Below are 17,547 nucleotides of genomic sequence, written 5' to 3'. Positions count from 1 at the left end.
CCTTTGCATTGAAATTGTAAAAAGTTTCTCTAATGAAGTCATTTTTTTTAATTTTAATTTTAGGCCGCTTCAATTTTTTTATGCTTTTTCAAAAGTCGAAAATCCAATGGGGCAAAGTGAAAAAAAAGTTGACAATTTCATCAAAATTGGTCGTTTTTTTGGAGTTTTTCAAGACATTTTCAAAAATTTTTTTTAATTTACATGAATTTTTGAGTTGACATATAAACAAATTTTGAATTAAAAAAAAATTCTAAAAAAAAATTTTAATTAAGTAATTTAATTTTAAAAAAATAAAATAATTTAAATTTTTAAAAAAATAAAATAAATAATTTTTAAAAAATAAAATAATTTAAAAAAAAAATAAAATAATTTAATTTAAAAAAAATAAAATAATTTAATTTTTAAAAAAATAAAATAATTTTATTTTAAAAAAAATATAAAAAAATAAATTATTTTTTTATTTTTTAAATTTTTTGACAATTATTTTTATGAAATTTTTTGTTAAAATTTTCAACTTGAAATTTAAAAAAAAAATTAAAAATAAATTTAAAAAAAATTAATAAAATTTAATTAAGAAAATTCAGAACGGCCTTACTGACCTTTCTCAAAATCTCACAAGAAACCGTTAATCGATGAATTTAATTTATGGTTATTATTACGAAACAATTCGAATAGCAGAAAAAAGCATAAAATGCGTATGTCGATTACCGCTATGATATTTATCTTTTTTTCTTTCTATTTATGCATAGTTGTTGCATTTCTCGCATATATGCTCTGTGTGAAATAGAAACAATCCAGTTTATGTCACGATGCGATGTGTCGTTTACCCAAAGCGAACGACGAACACGCATTACCTTACTAACCTAGTGAACGCAGCGAAATAAGAATGTAAACAGGTTCCTTGCCATTTTACCGTGTTTGTCTTACTTTTTGCGCGCATGATGTTACAGGTTTATTTTTTTTTTTTGTTACATATTTCTCCATTCAAGTGTACGTTGGTATATCTATCTATATCTCAACTGCTCTTTTTTGCAGTTTGCATTTGTTTGGTTTTGTGCCAAAGTTTGTGTATCAAGTTACTGAAAATTGGTTTTAGAGCAAATTAGTGCATGCAATAACAGGAAGGAATGAAAAAGAAGAAGAAGTAAAAGTCAAAAGAGGTTGTTAGTGACAGACAACAGATTGTTTAAAATTTAAAGGAAGTATTTAAATAAAAAGAGTAAAGATGATATTTTGTTTAACACTTCTTACAATATTTATATCGTATTCGAAAAAAATATTGCTTCTTTTTTTACATTACTTAATGCTCTATAAAGTATTTTTATAAAATATATAGATAAATATTTAAAAAAACTAAAAAATATATATATATATGTATTTAAAAAAATATAAAAAATTAAAAAAAATAAAAAAATTTAATTTTAATAAGTTTTTTTTTTATTTTTTTTTTTTTTATTTTTTTTATTTTTTTTTTTTAATTTTTTTTAATTTTTTTTTAATTTTTTTTTAATTTTTTTTTTAATTTTTTAAATTTTTTTAATTTTTTTTTTTTTTTTTATTTTTTTTTTTTTTATTTTTTTTTTATTTTTTTAATTTAATTTATTTTTTTTTAGTTTTTTAATTTTTTTTTAAATTTTTTTTAAATATATGTTTTTTTACATCTGAAGTTATGAAATTCTCTTTTTGAAGCAATAAATCTCCTTGACTTTCGTTTAAATAAAAATTGTTCATGGTCTTCATAAATTTACATATCTACAACGACATCTAAAAACTTTAAACATGCCCAAAAAAACATAAAAAAAACTTCCCATCATTGCCCGTTGTCTTAAATTACGAAAGAACGAAAATAATAACTTAATTAAAACAAACATTGCCAAAAAATATTACGAGTAATAAATAATACCTCTAACAAAAAACAAAAATAAATAAAAAAAAATCCACAAAACTAATATATCACGTGCTAAAACAATAGAGTCCAATTTCTTTATTCCCATAAGCCACTTAAAAGCATAAATAAATTTTATAATAATATAATCTGAGGGTCTCTCTTCGTCATTACCGCTTTTTCAAACAAAAACAATGAAAATTTTATACATGTGCTGCCTATCACATCCTTTTTACTTTTTGTTTTATTAAATTTTTAAGAACAAAAATTGTACGTCTTTTGGGAAAATTAATGTGACGTTTAAAGTGTCTGGAGATTATTTTATTAAAATATTATTACAAAAGTTTGTTCCGAGAGAAGAGATAATCGTTTCGTTCGTGCGTCGACCATGACTTGAAATTGAAAAAGAAAAGTTTCTAATCTTGTACTTGTGGGTTAAAGTTGCTCGCTCGTAAAACATGGAGAGAGTGAGAAATGAAAAAGGACTAAAGGGTAATAAATTGTCAAGGGCAATCATTTTTTGATATTTGCGGTTTTAAACACCTTTTTACAGCATTTTTGGATACTTAAAATTTTATGTTAGTCCCACACACACATGCTGCTTTTATGTTCAACAATTTATATTGAGCAAAGTTTTGATAAAAATCCATAAAATTTAAAGTTGAAACTGTTTGAAAGGGCAAAAAGTTTTCATTTTACGTAAATTATAAAATGAATTGCGTCAAAATATCAAAAAATTTTGTTGCTGACTAACTTTTAGAGTAAATAAACAATTAACCTCTTGCGGAAGTAGACGACATTCAATAAAAGACTTCCGAAAGCTCACAAAATTTTAATATTTCGATGTTTATCGGACCATAAAAAGTACGCATATATCACAGAACAACGAAAAATTATCTCACTTTGCCAACCGCTAACCTTCGAGACAAACGAACGCCTTCAATTACCCATCAAAATCCTTCCAAAATCGATAATTTATACGAAATATATCTAATTAAAAGGTGTCTTGTGTTTTAAGGTAGCTTAATGCAAAATGATGGGACATGTCTAATCTGTCGCACTATAATGTTTATCGAAAAAACGTGATGTGACATTTGACTCGATAAAATTTCCTTGCAAATGTACAGCAAAATAAAATTGATATCGATTTGTTATTGGAGCGTGATTTAGCTACCATTGAAGCTACTAATTAGATTTTTATGTTACGCAGTAAGGTAGATAGACGATCATGACCCATGAATGTTTTTCCAATGAAATTCTGACACGTATGAAGGTTTTGTCTATTATTCAATTAGCATGAGTGACATCGATTTTCTAATGAACGGCGGATTTTTATTCAGTAAAAAGGAAGACTTCTCCTTGTAAATAACACAATATCACGGAAATCAAGAGTAAACTTCACTTTTTAAATCTAATTACGAAAATGAATCAAATTTTCAAAACAATATAATGCAATACTTGAGACTTGTTGAAATATATAGTCGTTTACTTGCATTGATAACAAACACATTTTAGTCTAAACAATAAATTGATAATAATTAAGTGTATCATTTAAACTGAAATCATTGTGAAACTGAAACGCTTTAATATGAACGACAAAAAATTTAAGGGGCGGAATTAAGTCAAATTTTGATTTGCATTAATTATTCAGTGTCATTCGAGTAAACATTAATAAACAAAAAATATTAAATAAAACTAATAAAATAAAAAAAAATTATAAAAAATAAATAAACAAAAAATCATAATATTTTCGGTAAAAAATAAATCAAAGTTATAATATTAAAAAATAAATTTTGATTTTTAATTAATTTTTTAATTTTAATTTTTTTTTTAATTTTTAAAAAGTTTTAAATAATAATTTAAAATAAATTTTAATAAATTTAAAAAATAAAAAAATTATATATTTAACAAACAAAAATAGAAAAAAAAATACTTTATGTGTGTCATGTGCTTGCTTTGTTTTTCCATAACAATAGTTAAAAATAGCAACAAAATATGTGATAATAGTGTTCATAACCCAAAGAAACAACTTTTGAATTCTTGTATTGTCTGAACTATGACGAGATTCACATAAATAATTTTAAATATATTTTTATTACATATGTTTTTCAGAAAAAAATATAAACAAAAAGTTAAATATTCAGTGATGTTGAAAGCTTTATCAAACTAACAACAGAAATTTATGATAATAAAACAATTTTAAAATAAAAATTATGTGTGAGTGAAAATAAAGTTTGAAATATGAATATATTTTTAAATAAAAGAAAAATGTTTTAAGATCTATAGTACTAAATTTACATAATTTTTCTTGAAAATGACTAATGAAAATTAAATATTATCTTTCGTTACAGATAAATAATAATAAAAAAATGAGGAAAAATAATTAAAATCAATATTTTTCAAAAAAAAAAATTTAAAAAGGAAATAAAAATGGCATACGCTGGACTGTCACAACATATCGACTTTGATCGATTGCCTTCTCCAGACGGCAGATTTACCTTAAGTCATCTTATCGGCGAAGGCACTTACGGAGAAGTTTATAGTGCGAAAGATAACAAAAGCGGAGCAAGTGTCGCTATTAAGGTAAGTGTATTTCATAGAAATTTTATTGCTTTATTACACTTTTAATAATTGTTTTAAAAAAAAAAAAAAAATAAAAATTCAATTAAAATTCAACAATATTGTAATTTAGATAATTCTTATGGGAAAAATATAGACAAATTTTAATTTTTTTTTCATAAAATCAAAAAATAAATTAATAAAAATTATTAAAATTATTTATTTGCAAAAATTTTGTTAAAAATTCAAAAGTTTTACGTAAAAATGTTAAAAGAATTTTTTAAACATAATTTTTCTAAAAACTTCAATTTTAATTTTTTTAAAAATGGAAAATTAAAAATAAATTTTTAAGATTTTTTTTTTTTTTTTTTTTTTTGAAAACTTAAAAATAATTTCAGTTTTTCAATTTTAACTTCAATTTTAATTTTTTAAAAATGGAAAATTAAAAATGAATTTTTTAAGAATATTTTTTTTTTTTTTGAAAACTTAAAAATAAATTTTTTAAGATATTTTTTACAAGTTATATCACATTCATGTCATTTTTTCGTCAAATATAAATTTAAAAAAAAATAATTCATAATTTTCAAAGTCAAGCTTAATGAATGTTTTTTTCATGAAACATTTTTGTTTTATTTTTTTTACCATTCGCATTATTTAACAAAAAAAAAATATTATTGTTGGTTTTCTTTATGGAAAAGTACAAAAAAAACACGACTACTTGTGTTTGTCTTTTTCACACCTAATTACTTCGTACATCGTCGACACAACACGAAGAGTTCAAGTTCAAAAAATGTACATTTTTTTGTATTTTTTACCATGTACTTTTTGGTTTGAAGTATTTCCTAAAGTTTTTAAACCACAAATGTTAACTTCGTGCACAAATTTATTGCATTCAAAACTAAAAGTCTTTTTTACGTCAAAAAAAAAATAAAAGAAAGATGAAAGCAATTTTTCTCGAAATGATGTGAAGGTTAATCACTTCACAGATATAAGAGCATTGAACATGTGAGGTTGGCGAACAATACGATGAAAAAATTTCTTTAACCCAAATGTGTGCTCATGTTCATCGAAGAGGGTCGCATAAATTTTACTATCACTGCAAGTAGCATTACATTCATATGTACGTTCAGTATGTTCGTCAAATACGTCACCGACATCTTCATGTGCGGTTTCTTTAAATTAAATACCATTATTTTTGTTTTTTTTTACTCACTCACAAAACACAAAAAAAAACTTTTACAATGAAAAAATTTCTTTTAATTATAACGCGAGTGAGTAAACAATGCCCATAATTCACTGTGCATCACACAAAAATGTTGACGTTGCAATCGTCATTAAATTAAAAAATAATTGCATATGTAAATTTATTGAAAAGCCAGAGAGATGCACGTGACTATTGTTCTCTTCAACATCATCATCATCAAGCACCATGTCACACACTTAAACACATAAAGTAGTAATAATAATAATTAAATCGTTTGAATTTCGAGCAAAACTATGTAAAATATTTAATGATGATGAAGTAAATGAAATAGAATTAAAAATAAAATACGGCGACGACGACGGAGGTAAAATGCGAAAGATAATGATGAAAATTAAATTGAAAAGGTAAAAATTGAAGAATTTCGAGAATTTTTTTGTGCCCGTGTTGAATTATGCATGAAAATGAAAAATAATAATTTATTTTTTAGTTCATTAAAATGGTAGAAGACAATAATAAAATAAAATAATTGTGTGTGCTTTCAAAACAAAGCTTCACGATAACTCATTTTTCTTCTTCGCATCAACGCCAAAATTTAATGAATGCTATATTTTACAATAATTTTGTCGGTACATCATGCAAACGTGAAGTGATAACTGACTTTTTTTTTGATCAGATTGACTAATTAAAAATAATTATGTAGTATCGAACAATTTTTTCAACTAAAAATCATTATTATATTATTATTTGTAACAAAAAAAAACCGTTAGTTCAAAAAAAAATGAGAAAGGAATAGTTTTGCCCTATCATGCAAAATTTAAAATATAATTAAATTGATTCTCATTGTGAGATGGAGTCGAAGTCGGTAGTTAAAAAAAAATAATTATTGTTTTTTTTATTGTTGTTGAAATGATCGCATGATACAAAACATTAAAATTTTGTTACTTTGTAAGTTTCATGAGTTTTTTTTTTATTTTTCAGATTTTAGAGAGTATTCAAGACAATTTGGAAGAAATTGAAGAAGAGTATTTGGTCTTCAGAGATTTATCGAAACACCCAAATTTGCCGACTTTTGTGGGAATTTTTCTGAAACATGGAACAACGCCTGAAGATGATCAATTGTGGTTCGTCATGGAGGTAAGATTTGAAAAATGATAATAATTTTTCCTTTGACTTCATGCTTAACCTAGTTTTGAATTGCATCATACAAAACTTTTTAGGCAAATTTTCGGTCATTTTTCATATTCATACGCAATTTTATTATTAAATAATATCTCTAACATTTGAATTTTGTTCTCTTACGTGAACTATTGTTTTGTTTTAACGTTCAATTGTTTTATTATTACGGTTGGCTTTCAATCTCGTGCAATATTGTCTAAAGCATGAGCAATAAAATAGAAGAAAATGAAAGAAAATAAGATATGAGGTTTTGTTTATCATGTATCTTTTCTCTTTGAATCATCACACATAAAAAATCTTTTAATAAAAATTAAAAAAAAAAAATAAAAAAAAAAATTAAAAAAAATTAAAAATCGAAAAAAATAAAATAAATAGATAAAAATACATTTTTGAAGTTCTCAACTTGTAAAATAATTTTTATATTTTTCGTAAAAAAAATACAAAAAAAAATATATAAAAAAAATATGTTTTAAGAAGTTGAAAGCTTCAAAAATTTTTTTTTTTTTTTTTTATTTTTTTTTTTTTTTTTTTTTTTTTTTTTTTTTTTTTTTTTTTTTTTTTTTTTTTAATTTTTTTTTTTCACGAAAAACATCGGGCACGTCATAACTAACATTTTTCTCCATGAAACATATGCTCTGAGACGTATAGTTTTCGAGATTACCTCTCATGAACAAATTTTGTAGGGCAAACTCAATATAAAAATTGTAATAAAACATAAAATTTATTCATAAAGAAGTTTTTATTCATGTTTGATGAGTATATGGCACCGCCCTTTCTTGATTAAAATTAGGTAATAATTTCGACGATGCAACTCATATGCAACAAGATGTATAAACAAATATGATTTTGTAAACTACTTTTTTTTAATCTTAAAAAAATAAAAGAAATTGAAACAAAAGAATTAAAAAATTTTCATAAAATGATGATATAGGAAGTTTTTTAGACAAGACACGCGAATCTCTGAGTAGTTTTAATTAAATTTTTTATCGTTTTTTGCTTCATTTCGTTTTTAATCTTGCAGTTGTGCACAGGAGGATCCGTAACTGATCTCGTTCATGGCTTAAAATTAAAAGGAAAACGCTTGACAGACGAACAAATTGCTTATATTTTGCGAGAAACGGCACGAGCTTTAGTATTTTTACACGGAAATCATTGTATGCATCGAGATATCAAAGGTTTGTCTTCATTTTTTTGAAATTCAAAATTAAAATCAACACTTAAATATTTTTTCAGGTCATAATATACTTTTAACGGAACAAGGCGACGTAAAACTCGTTGATTTTGGCGTTTCTTCACATTTAGCAGCAACAATGGCGCGTCGAAATACATCTGTAGGCACCCCATATTGGATGTCACCCGAAGTTATTGCTTGCGAACAACAACTTGATCAGTCATACGACTCACGATGCGATGTTTGGTCTCTCGGAATAACAGCAATCGAACTTGCCGAAGGAGATCCGCCGCTGAATGATTTGCATCCGATGCGTGCCTTATTTCAAATTCCGCGAAATCCTCCGCCAGCATTACAACATCCCGAACAACACACACATTTACTGAGTGATTTCATTTCCGAGTGTCTCATTAAAGACCTCGAACAACGTCCCTTTTCGAAAGAGCTTATCAAACATCCGTTGCTGCAGAATGTCGCTTCGTACGAAAGTCACGTGAAAAAAGAGTTGCGAATGGAAATTCAACGTCAACGTGAAGAAGGACGCGATCCAAGACAACCAGAAGCAACAACGCGATTCGGAAATTTGAAATCAGATCGAAAGTCAAAACCCGAGAAAATGTATATGGATGATTTGGCGGGTTTGGAAACTCTTACGGAAGATTCCATTGTTGATCAATTAAAGAAACGATATGATCAGAAGCAAATTTACACGTACATTGGCGATATTCTTGTCGCTGTCAATCCCTTTGAAGAGCTGAAAATTTATTCGGGGGTTACACAGAAAAAATACAATGGACAAGCGCGTTCTGATAACCCTCCGCATATTTTTGCCGTTGCTGATGCGGCTCATCAAGCGCTTGTACACGAAAAACAGAATCAAGCCATCGTCATTTCAGGCGAAAGCGGAAGCGGAAAAACAGAAAGTGCGAATTTCTTGTTGAAACAACTCGTGTTACTTGGAAAGGTACTTTTTTAACTTTTTTTTCGAACTTTTTGTACCAAATTTTTTTTTCAAAAAAAAATTAAGTGCAATTCAACTTAAAAATTTTCATAAAAAAATAATAAAAAAATCATTTAAAAAAAAAATAAAAAAAAATTCATTCAAAAAATTTCACAAAAAAAAAAAAATTTCATAAAAAAATTTAAAAAAAAATTCAAAAAAAAAATTATGAAAAAAAATAAAAAAAAAATTTCATAAAAAAATTAAAAAAAAAAATTCATAAAAAATTTCTTTCATAATTTTTTTTTTTCATAAAATATTTTTTCATAATTTTTTTTTTTTTTTTTAATTTTGAAAATATTAATTCAATAATTTTCGAAAAATTATTTTTGGAGAAAAAAATTCTTCTAAAAATATCATTTTCAGTACAAAAGTTTATAAAAATTAAAAATTTTCTTTAAAATTGTTATAATTTCTTTCGCAGGCTTCAAATCGAAATTTGGAAGAACGTATATTGCAAGTTAACCCTATAATGGAGGCATTTGGTAATGCAAGAACAGGCATCAACTCTAATTCTTCCCGTTTCGGCAAATATTTGGAATTGACGATGACTCGAACGGGTAAAGTGACGGGAGCAAGAATTTCTGTTTATCTCTTGGAACAAAGTCGAGTCGTTAAACAAGCAGGGTAAATATTAGACATTAAAAATTTTTTAATAAATTTTCTTAAAATAATTTTTTTTAGCGATGAGGGAAATTTTCATGTATTCTATTACCTCTATGATGGTCTTGAACACGAACGAAATTTGGGAAATTATCATCTTGATGCTGCTTTCCGTAAACAACACAAATATCTGACACCAACGACAAATTCTCCCGAATTCAATGTTGACAAATGGAAACAATTACAGGCGAGTTTCAAAGTTCTCGGCTTCAAAAATGAGGAAATCGATGGCGTAAATCGTGTTTTGGCTGCTGTTCTGAATTTGGGAGATCTCGAATTTGGCGAAGTTGTTACGCATGATAATACAGATAACAAAGCGCGCGTAATTGATGTCGCTCCAATGCATCGCGTTTCGAAATTGTTGGGAGTTGAACCGTCAGAGCTGCTGGAAGCGTTAACATCAAATTCTGTCGTTACAAAGGGAGAAATTATTACACGAAACAATACGGTAGCTGAGGCTGGAGTTGCTCGAGATGCAATGGCGAAAGGATTGTACGGGAGATTGTTCGATTGGATGGTTAACCAGATAAATTTGCTGTTAGTTTTTAATCGTCCAAACAACCCGGAACAACTTTCAGTAGGATTATTGGATATTTTTGGATTTGAAAATTTTCCAACAAATTCATTCGAACAACTTTGTATTAATATTGCGAATGAACAGATTCAATATTACTTTAATCAACATATTTTTACGTGGGAACAACAAGTAAGTTTTTTTTGTAATTTTATTTAGGCCGCTCCAATTTTTTTTTTTGACCCATTTATCAAAAGCCAAAAATCCAATGGGAAAAAAATATAAAAAAAATGTTGAAAATTTCATCAAAATTTACCATTTTTTCATCATTTTTCATATTTTTTCAAGGAATTTTTAAAAAATTTTTTAAATATTTTCAAGAATTTTGTATTGAAATTCGTATTTTAACATGAATTTTCTTCTTTAATTTTTTTTTAAAGAAAAATTATTTTTCAAAATTTTTTAACAGTTATTTTTATGATTTTTTTTTGTTAAATTTTTAATTCAATAAAAAATTCATAAAAATAAGTATCAAAAAAATTTGAAAATAATTTTTTAAAAATATTTTTACAGAAGATTCTCATTTTTTTAAAGAAGATTTGTGTAAAATTTCGTTTTTTAATACAAAAATTTTAGAAAATCGAAAATATTTTTTAAAAAAATTTGAAAATTGCTTTAAAAAATTATGAAAAACGACCAAAAAACGGTTTGATGAAATTTTCAACTTTTTTTTTTATTTTGCCCCTTTGAATTTCAAAATGGGGCATGGGACAAAAACAAAAATTTGTAATGGCCTAAATCAACTTTTTGTTTATTTTTTTTAAAGGAATACATGGCGGAAGGAATTCCCGTGGATTTGGTCGAATTTGCGGATAATCGTCCTGTTTTAGATATGCTTCTCACACGTCCCTTGGGACTTTTAGCTCTTCTTGACGAGGAAAGTCGTTTTCCACGCGCAACCGAAAAATCGATGATTGAAAAGTTTCATGGCAACATCAAATCCAAATTCTATCAGAGACCAAAATCTGATGCCCTTTGCTTTGCCGTTCATCATTTCGCCGGAAGAGTTGTGTATCAAGCGGATGGTTTTTTGGAGAAAAATCGAAATTACCTCCCAATGGAAGTAATTCAACTGTTACGTCAAAGCCAATACGACATGATTCGTTTTCTGTTCCAATGTCCCATCACAAAAACGGGAAATTTGTATTCAGCATTCCAAGATTCGTCATCTGCGGTAGGATCAAAATCGAATATTATGGTTGACACGAAAGAAAAATTCAATTCACGTGGCTTGGCGTCGCAATCACGGGCTCAGCAAACAGTCGCAACGTATTTCCGTTACTCGTTGATGGATTTATTGCAGAAAATGGTAGCTGGAACGCCGCAATTTGTACGATGCATCAAACCGAATGATGTGAAAACTCCCAAATCGTTTGACGCAACGAAAGTTATTAAGCAGCTGCGATACACGGGAGTCTTGGAAACCATCCGAATACGTCAACATGGGTTTAGTCATCGATTTACGTTTGCGGAGTTCTTGAAACGATATTGTTTCTTGGCTTTTGGATTCGAGGAACGAGTTGTTGCAAATCGGGAGTCATGTCGTTTGTTACTCGTTCGTCTCAAAATGGATGGATGGGCATTAGGAAAGTCGAAAGTTTTCCTAAAATATTATCATGTAGAGTATTTGGCAAAGTTATATGAAGAACAAGTTCGAAAAATTACACTTGTTCAAGCGTTCGTTCGTCGATGGTTGGCTAAAATTCATGTAAGGAAGTTGCGCAGGGAAAGACAAGCAAGTGTCGTAACGTTACAAAAACATGTTAGAGGCTGGTTGACACGTCGTCGAATGCAAATCTTACAAGAGAGACGAGAAATGGAACGAAAACAAAAATCGGAACAAGCGAAGAATGGTAATTAAATCAAATTTTGACAATTTTTTGATACAAAATGTATTTTTTTTTTTGTTTTTAGCACCATCAAAAGTTCAACAAGTTGTTAGTAGAGCAAAACTCCTTCAAAATATCTCATCTCAGGAAAATTTCAATGACATGTCACGCAATAACGATAAAGACAATCAAAAAGAAAAGGCTGCAGTATTGATTCAAAGTTGTAAGTAACTTAAGATGCTCCAAATGAAATTCAATAGTTTTGTTCGATGCTCTATTTTAAAAGTCAAAAGGGGCAAAATAAAAAAAAATTAAAATTTTTATCAAAAAATTACCAATTTTTGGTCTGTTTTCATTATTTTTTTAAAATTTTCCATCTTTTAGTAATTTTTTTTATTGAAAATCGTTTCGACATGAAATTTTCTTTTTAAAAATAATTTTAATAAAAATGTGATTTCAATTTTTTTTTTTTTAAACCAATTTTTAATTTTTAAAAATTTTTTAAATCTTTTAAAATAAGATTTTTTTTTTAAATTTGGCATTTTGTATGAAAAAAAAGTATTTCCAAATTTTTATATTTTTTTGCATATTTTTATTTCAAAAATTTTGGACAAAACTGTTGAGTTTCATTTTTATGATGTTTTTTTTCTTCGAAAATTAAACATTTTTTATTTTTTAGATTTCCGTGGATACACAATTCGAAAGAAAAAATGGTCTCCTGAGCAAGAAGCGAAAGTAAAGATAATTTTAAACACCGCACGAAATCGCGTTGAGGCTCAAAAACTTATGCAAAAGGAAGGATTTACATCTGACGAAGCTGCTCGTTTTGCACATCGCTATTATAGAACCTTTCGAGCACGAGGAGGCAATTCGCGAGACAGTCAAGCATCCCCAAATGGAAAAAAGAGTCCTTTTGGATCTCCCGCAAAGAAAGGCATGACACCGAAAGAGCAACAGGAACAATTGATGGCATTGTCGCAAAATGTTCATTTGCTGAATCAAGATGTGCATAAAATTTTGCGAAAAAATAAATCTGGAATCCCGTTAAATTTGCTGAACAAACTTCCGTCAGATTACAAAAGACCTCCGGGATTCGTGTTAGTGCCTGGATTGCTCGGATCAATTCCCGGCGGAGAAAATGAGGCGCGATCTTCAAAAACGAACGTGGGAAAAGGCGATAAAAATGGAAATTTGACAGAAAATGCAAATGGAGGATATATTAGGTACAATCCATTGTGCGTGGATTTTTTTTATAGATTTTCTTTCTTAACACAATATCTCTTCTTTTATTTAATGCACACACTTAAAAACACGTAGTCAAGAAGATTTCGACGATACTGAAAGCTCTCCTTGGGACTATCCCCTTTATAAAGTTGAGCAACTTCAGAAATCAAAAAGGTTTTCTAACAATTTTTACAAAAAAAATTAAGGCCGTTCCAAATTTTTTCGATGTTTTTGTCCCAAAACATTTTTTTCAAAAATAAAATAAAAATTTTGAAATGCTTTTTTATACAAAATGACAAAATTTTAACAATTTTTGATCATTAATGAATATATTAGTTGATAAAAATATTGAAATTTGATAATTTAAAATTAATCTCAGATTATTTCAATTTAAAAACTTAAACAAAAAAATTTCATAAAAATAAGTGTCAAAAAATTTTTAAAAAAAGTTTTTTTTTGAAAATACTTTTAAAGAAGAAAATTCATGTCAAATTTCGTTTTTTAGTACAAAAATTCTTAAAATTTTTTTAAAAATTTCAAAAACATAAAATTTCTTTTCTAAACATATTTTCAAAAAAAATATTTTTAAACTTTTTTTTTATGAAATTTTTTCTGCCTAAAATTTAACCTTGATAGAAAATCAACTTAATATTCATTAATGATCGAAAATTGTTTATATTTTGTCATTTTGTATAAAAAAGCATTTCAAAACTATTTTTTTATTTTGCCCCATTTTGAAAAAAAAACCTTTTGGGACAAAAACATAGAAAAAAATTTGGAACGGCCTAAATTAATTCAAGATTCGTTATATAGATTCAAATATAAGGAAAAGGAACAAGGCCCTGTAATAAACAAAGGATACGTTTTAAGCAGTAGTTCAAGTAACAGCAACAATAACAACGAACGACAACGATCTTCAGCAGAAAGAAGTAATCCAAGTTGGCATTCTGCCTTTTCCAACGACGCGAATCCACCGATTCAGGGAATGATCAGGTACGAAAATTGATTTCAAAAGTTTTACTTCACCAAAAATCTTTTTTTTTTTTCGTCAAAGAGCGAAAAATCTATTCATGAGGAAATAGGTATCAAAATTTATTTCTCCTTGCAATATCCATTAGTTGCTAGATGTTGATATATAATCTCGCTCCAAAGCAATTTCAGTGCTTGTCATATTTATTTGTCATGTTCTAATGTCATTTTTCACTTTTTCCGCATACAGTTTTGCCTCGAAGGATTATGGCGTTCGTCCCGCTCCCATTCCAGCATTCAACTACCTCAATCCAAATAGAACACAAGCACTTCGTATCTCACCGCCGCAACAAATTGTCTCTCACATAAACAATAAATCAGATTCGCTGCTCGACTATCAAAACATCCAACAGCAATGTGACACGAAATTATTGAAGGAATTACACTTTAAACAGAGCGCGTTGTCATCTTCGTCGTCGTCCTCGTCATCGTCATCTAGTTCAAACAAGAATCCAACAACAACAACAACAGTACAAATTCACAATAATGATAGGAACAGTGACGGCAGTAATAGAAGTAGTAATAACCATAAAGGGAATTGCGAAACAAATTTAAACAAACACAACAACTTTGGTGCCGTCGAAAAGACACAGAAGACAAAAAATATTGTCGAAAAGGAGAACAATCATATATTCAACAAGAAGATGAAAAAAGTCATTCCCCAGCAGCGCAATCAAGTACCCAAGAATGAGTATTACAACGTCATTGACGGCGAAATGCGAACGAAAAGTCCCCTTTTGCGTCGTTTTGGCGACAGCATCGATCCGCAACAGAAACGACGATCTCCCCAAAAGCAAAACAAAACTCCATCAAATCGAAGTTCTACCAATTTCAGTCTTTCGAAATTTTTGAACATGGAAGTCAAGAGCCCGCAACGCATCAGCAAGAAACCCCATTCCGCAAGCAGCTCAAGTACGAACACAAATTCGAGTTCAATGAATTCTTTCAATTCATTCGACTCCGTTGAACAAGCGATTATTTTGGGAGCTAAGGGAGAAACTGATAACTCGTATCTCGGTCCATTCAATTTCCGTCAATTGCTGAGACCAACACAAGGTCCAACGGAGTCTTTGAGAAAGCGGAAAGGAAATGTTAACCCTCCGACGCCTCCTCCTGCGCAAAAAGGAAAAAATACCTAATTTACTTTATCATGAAAATTATTAATTACCTGAGGCCACTCCAATTTTTTTTTTTTCATGTTTTTGTCCCAAAACATTTTTTTTTAAATGAGTCAAAAAAATTTAAAAAAAATAATTGAAATACTTTTTCATACGAAATGACAAAATTTTAACAATTTTTGATCATTAATGAATATTTTAGTTGATTTTATGGTAAAAAAAATATTGAGATTTGATAATTTAAAAATAATATCAGAATATATTTTCAAAATTTAGACAAAAAATATTCAATATTTTTTCAACTGTCAAAAAATTTAAAAAAAAATTTTTTTTGAAAATATTTTAAGAGAAAAAATTTAATGTTAAATTTCGTTTTTTAATACAAAAATTCTTGAAAATTAAAAATATTTTAAAAAAATTTTAATTTTTAAGAATTTTTGTATTGAAAAACGAAATTTAACATGAATTTTCTTCTCTAAAAATTTTTTCAAAAAAATTATTTTTCAAAACTTTTTGACAGTTATTTTTATGAAATTTTTTTATTTAAATTTTTAACTTGAAATACTTTGATATCAATTTTAAATTAAGAAATCTCAATATTTTTAACATAAAATCAACTAAAATATTGAACTGTTGAATAATGAATTTTGTCATTTTGTATAAAAAAGTATTTCAAAACTTTTTTTTTTTAATTTTAATAATCATTTATTAAAAAATCGAAAATGTTTTTAAAATTTCTTGAAAGAATATGGAAAAAGACCAAAAAACGATAATTTTTAAAAAATTTTCAACATTTTTTTAAAATTTTGTTCCATTGGATTTTCGACATTTAAAATAGGGCATGGGACAAAAAGTTCAAAAAAAAATTTGTAACGGCCTAATTTGAATATTTAAATCAAAAGTTGTTTTGTAAATAATTGCAATAATAAAAAAAAGTTAATTTTCACTGAAATCTGACGTCAAATTCGCTTCATTTATTTCGTACATTTTTCATATAATTACGTTGTCAATTCACACTCGTCGTGCCCGAGAATTTCATTCTTTTTCTATAAATATAAACAAATAAAAAGCATAAAATTACACGTACTCAGTAATAATCTGCAAGACACAGACACTGAAAACTATAAAATAATATTTTTTTATGCTTTATGGCGTCTATTCTCTTGATTTACCTTTCTTCTTAAATTTTACTCACGATCGTAGATCACAACATAAGACAAGATTTTTCCGAGAGATACTCACACATGAATGCTTTTTCACTCGGAGCAGAGAAAACTCGTGCACGTACGAAACTATTTTTGAGAAAAATTTATTGAATTCAATGAGCAAGTTAGTTTTTTGTCGAAATCTCAAATGAACGGAATGATCTTGCGTTATTTAGTGTAGGCAAATTTCGGGTCGGTGAACAAAAAAACGTCGAAAAAGTGTCTCTAAATGCCATAATTGATGCAAATTATTGAAAATAAATTAAAAAAAAAATAAAAATTTGATAAAATGGCAGAAAGTCTTCCTCCAATAGCGCCATCGTCGTCATCTACGACATCGCAAACAGTTACGAATGCACCACAGGCTAACTTTTCCGACATTCTGAGCACAATTAAAATTGTATCAATTGAAAAAACGCTCGCACCATTAATAAATCAGGTAAGTCCCCGATCTCCGATTGGTTTTCCGTCTGTTGATTTCTTTGAGATACAAAAATTTGATGAAAAATGCTTCGACAAGACAGATGTGCGTTTATTCTACCGCGCTCTTCTAAACATTTGTATGACACAGAGTTCAACTAATATGGAAATGAGAGAGAAACGACAGACGTGTGATCGTGACAATTTGTAAAAATTTTCCCTTACAAGCAAGTCAAACAATTTTTACATTAATATTATTTATAAAATTAAATTCGAGTTCAATAAGGAAACTTTTTCTATTTGTCGTAAAATCCCCAGGTGTAAGATTTTTTTTTTTTTTTTGAAAAAAAGTCTATTGTCTGTCGTGTGTAGAGACAGAGAGTGTCGGCGTCAACATAGTTTATTTTTAAAATAGAATACAATAAGAAAAATTTTATATAGAAAAACATCAAAAAGTACCTTGAATTAGCAAGAAAATTCGAATTGTAGT

General features: G+C 27.5%; 1 protein-coding gene across 2 annotated transcripts; it reads left to right on the top strand.

Annotated features, from left to right (window-relative positions):
- The first annotated feature begins 4,259 nt into the window (after positions 1 to 4,259).
- Positions 4,260 to 15,589, top strand: LOC134827035 (myosin-IIIb-like). 2 transcript variants are annotated; one of them, XM_063839565.1, is made up of 13 exons: positions 4,260 to 4,468; positions 6,627 to 6,782; positions 7,846 to 7,999; positions 8,058 to 8,959; positions 9,420 to 9,622; positions 9,680 to 10,364; positions 10,999 to 12,085; positions 12,147 to 12,284; positions 12,741 to 13,284; positions 13,379 to 13,459; positions 14,099 to 14,278; positions 14,340 to 14,367; positions 14,505 to 14,623. In XM_063839565.1, exons 1-12 carry the CDS (start codon positions 4,316 to 4,318, stop codon positions 14,365 to 14,367), a joined length of 4,311 nt encoding a protein of 1,436 aa, XP_063695635.1. In that variant the 5' UTR covers positions 4,260 to 4,315; the 3' UTR covers positions 14,505 to 14,623. The 2 variants fall into 2 exon arrangements, with proteins under 2 accessions (XP_063695635.1, XP_063695634.1); XM_063839564.1 differs by lacking the exon at positions 14,340 to 14,367 and having other exon boundaries at positions 14,505 to 15,589.
- Positions 15,590 to 17,547: the final 1,958 nt, after the last annotated feature.

The sequence above is a fragment of the Culicoides brevitarsis genome, chromosome 1 (genome assembly GCF_036172545.1).
Source record: "Culicoides brevitarsis isolate CSIRO-B50_1 chromosome 1, AGI_CSIRO_Cbre_v1, whole genome shotgun sequence".
In the NCBI taxonomy this organism is placed as follows: domain Eukaryota; kingdom Metazoa; phylum Arthropoda; class Insecta; order Diptera; family Ceratopogonidae; genus Culicoides; species Culicoides brevitarsis.
Note: the sequence above shows the minus strand (reverse complement) of the source record. Positions and strands in the feature narration are given on the sequence as shown.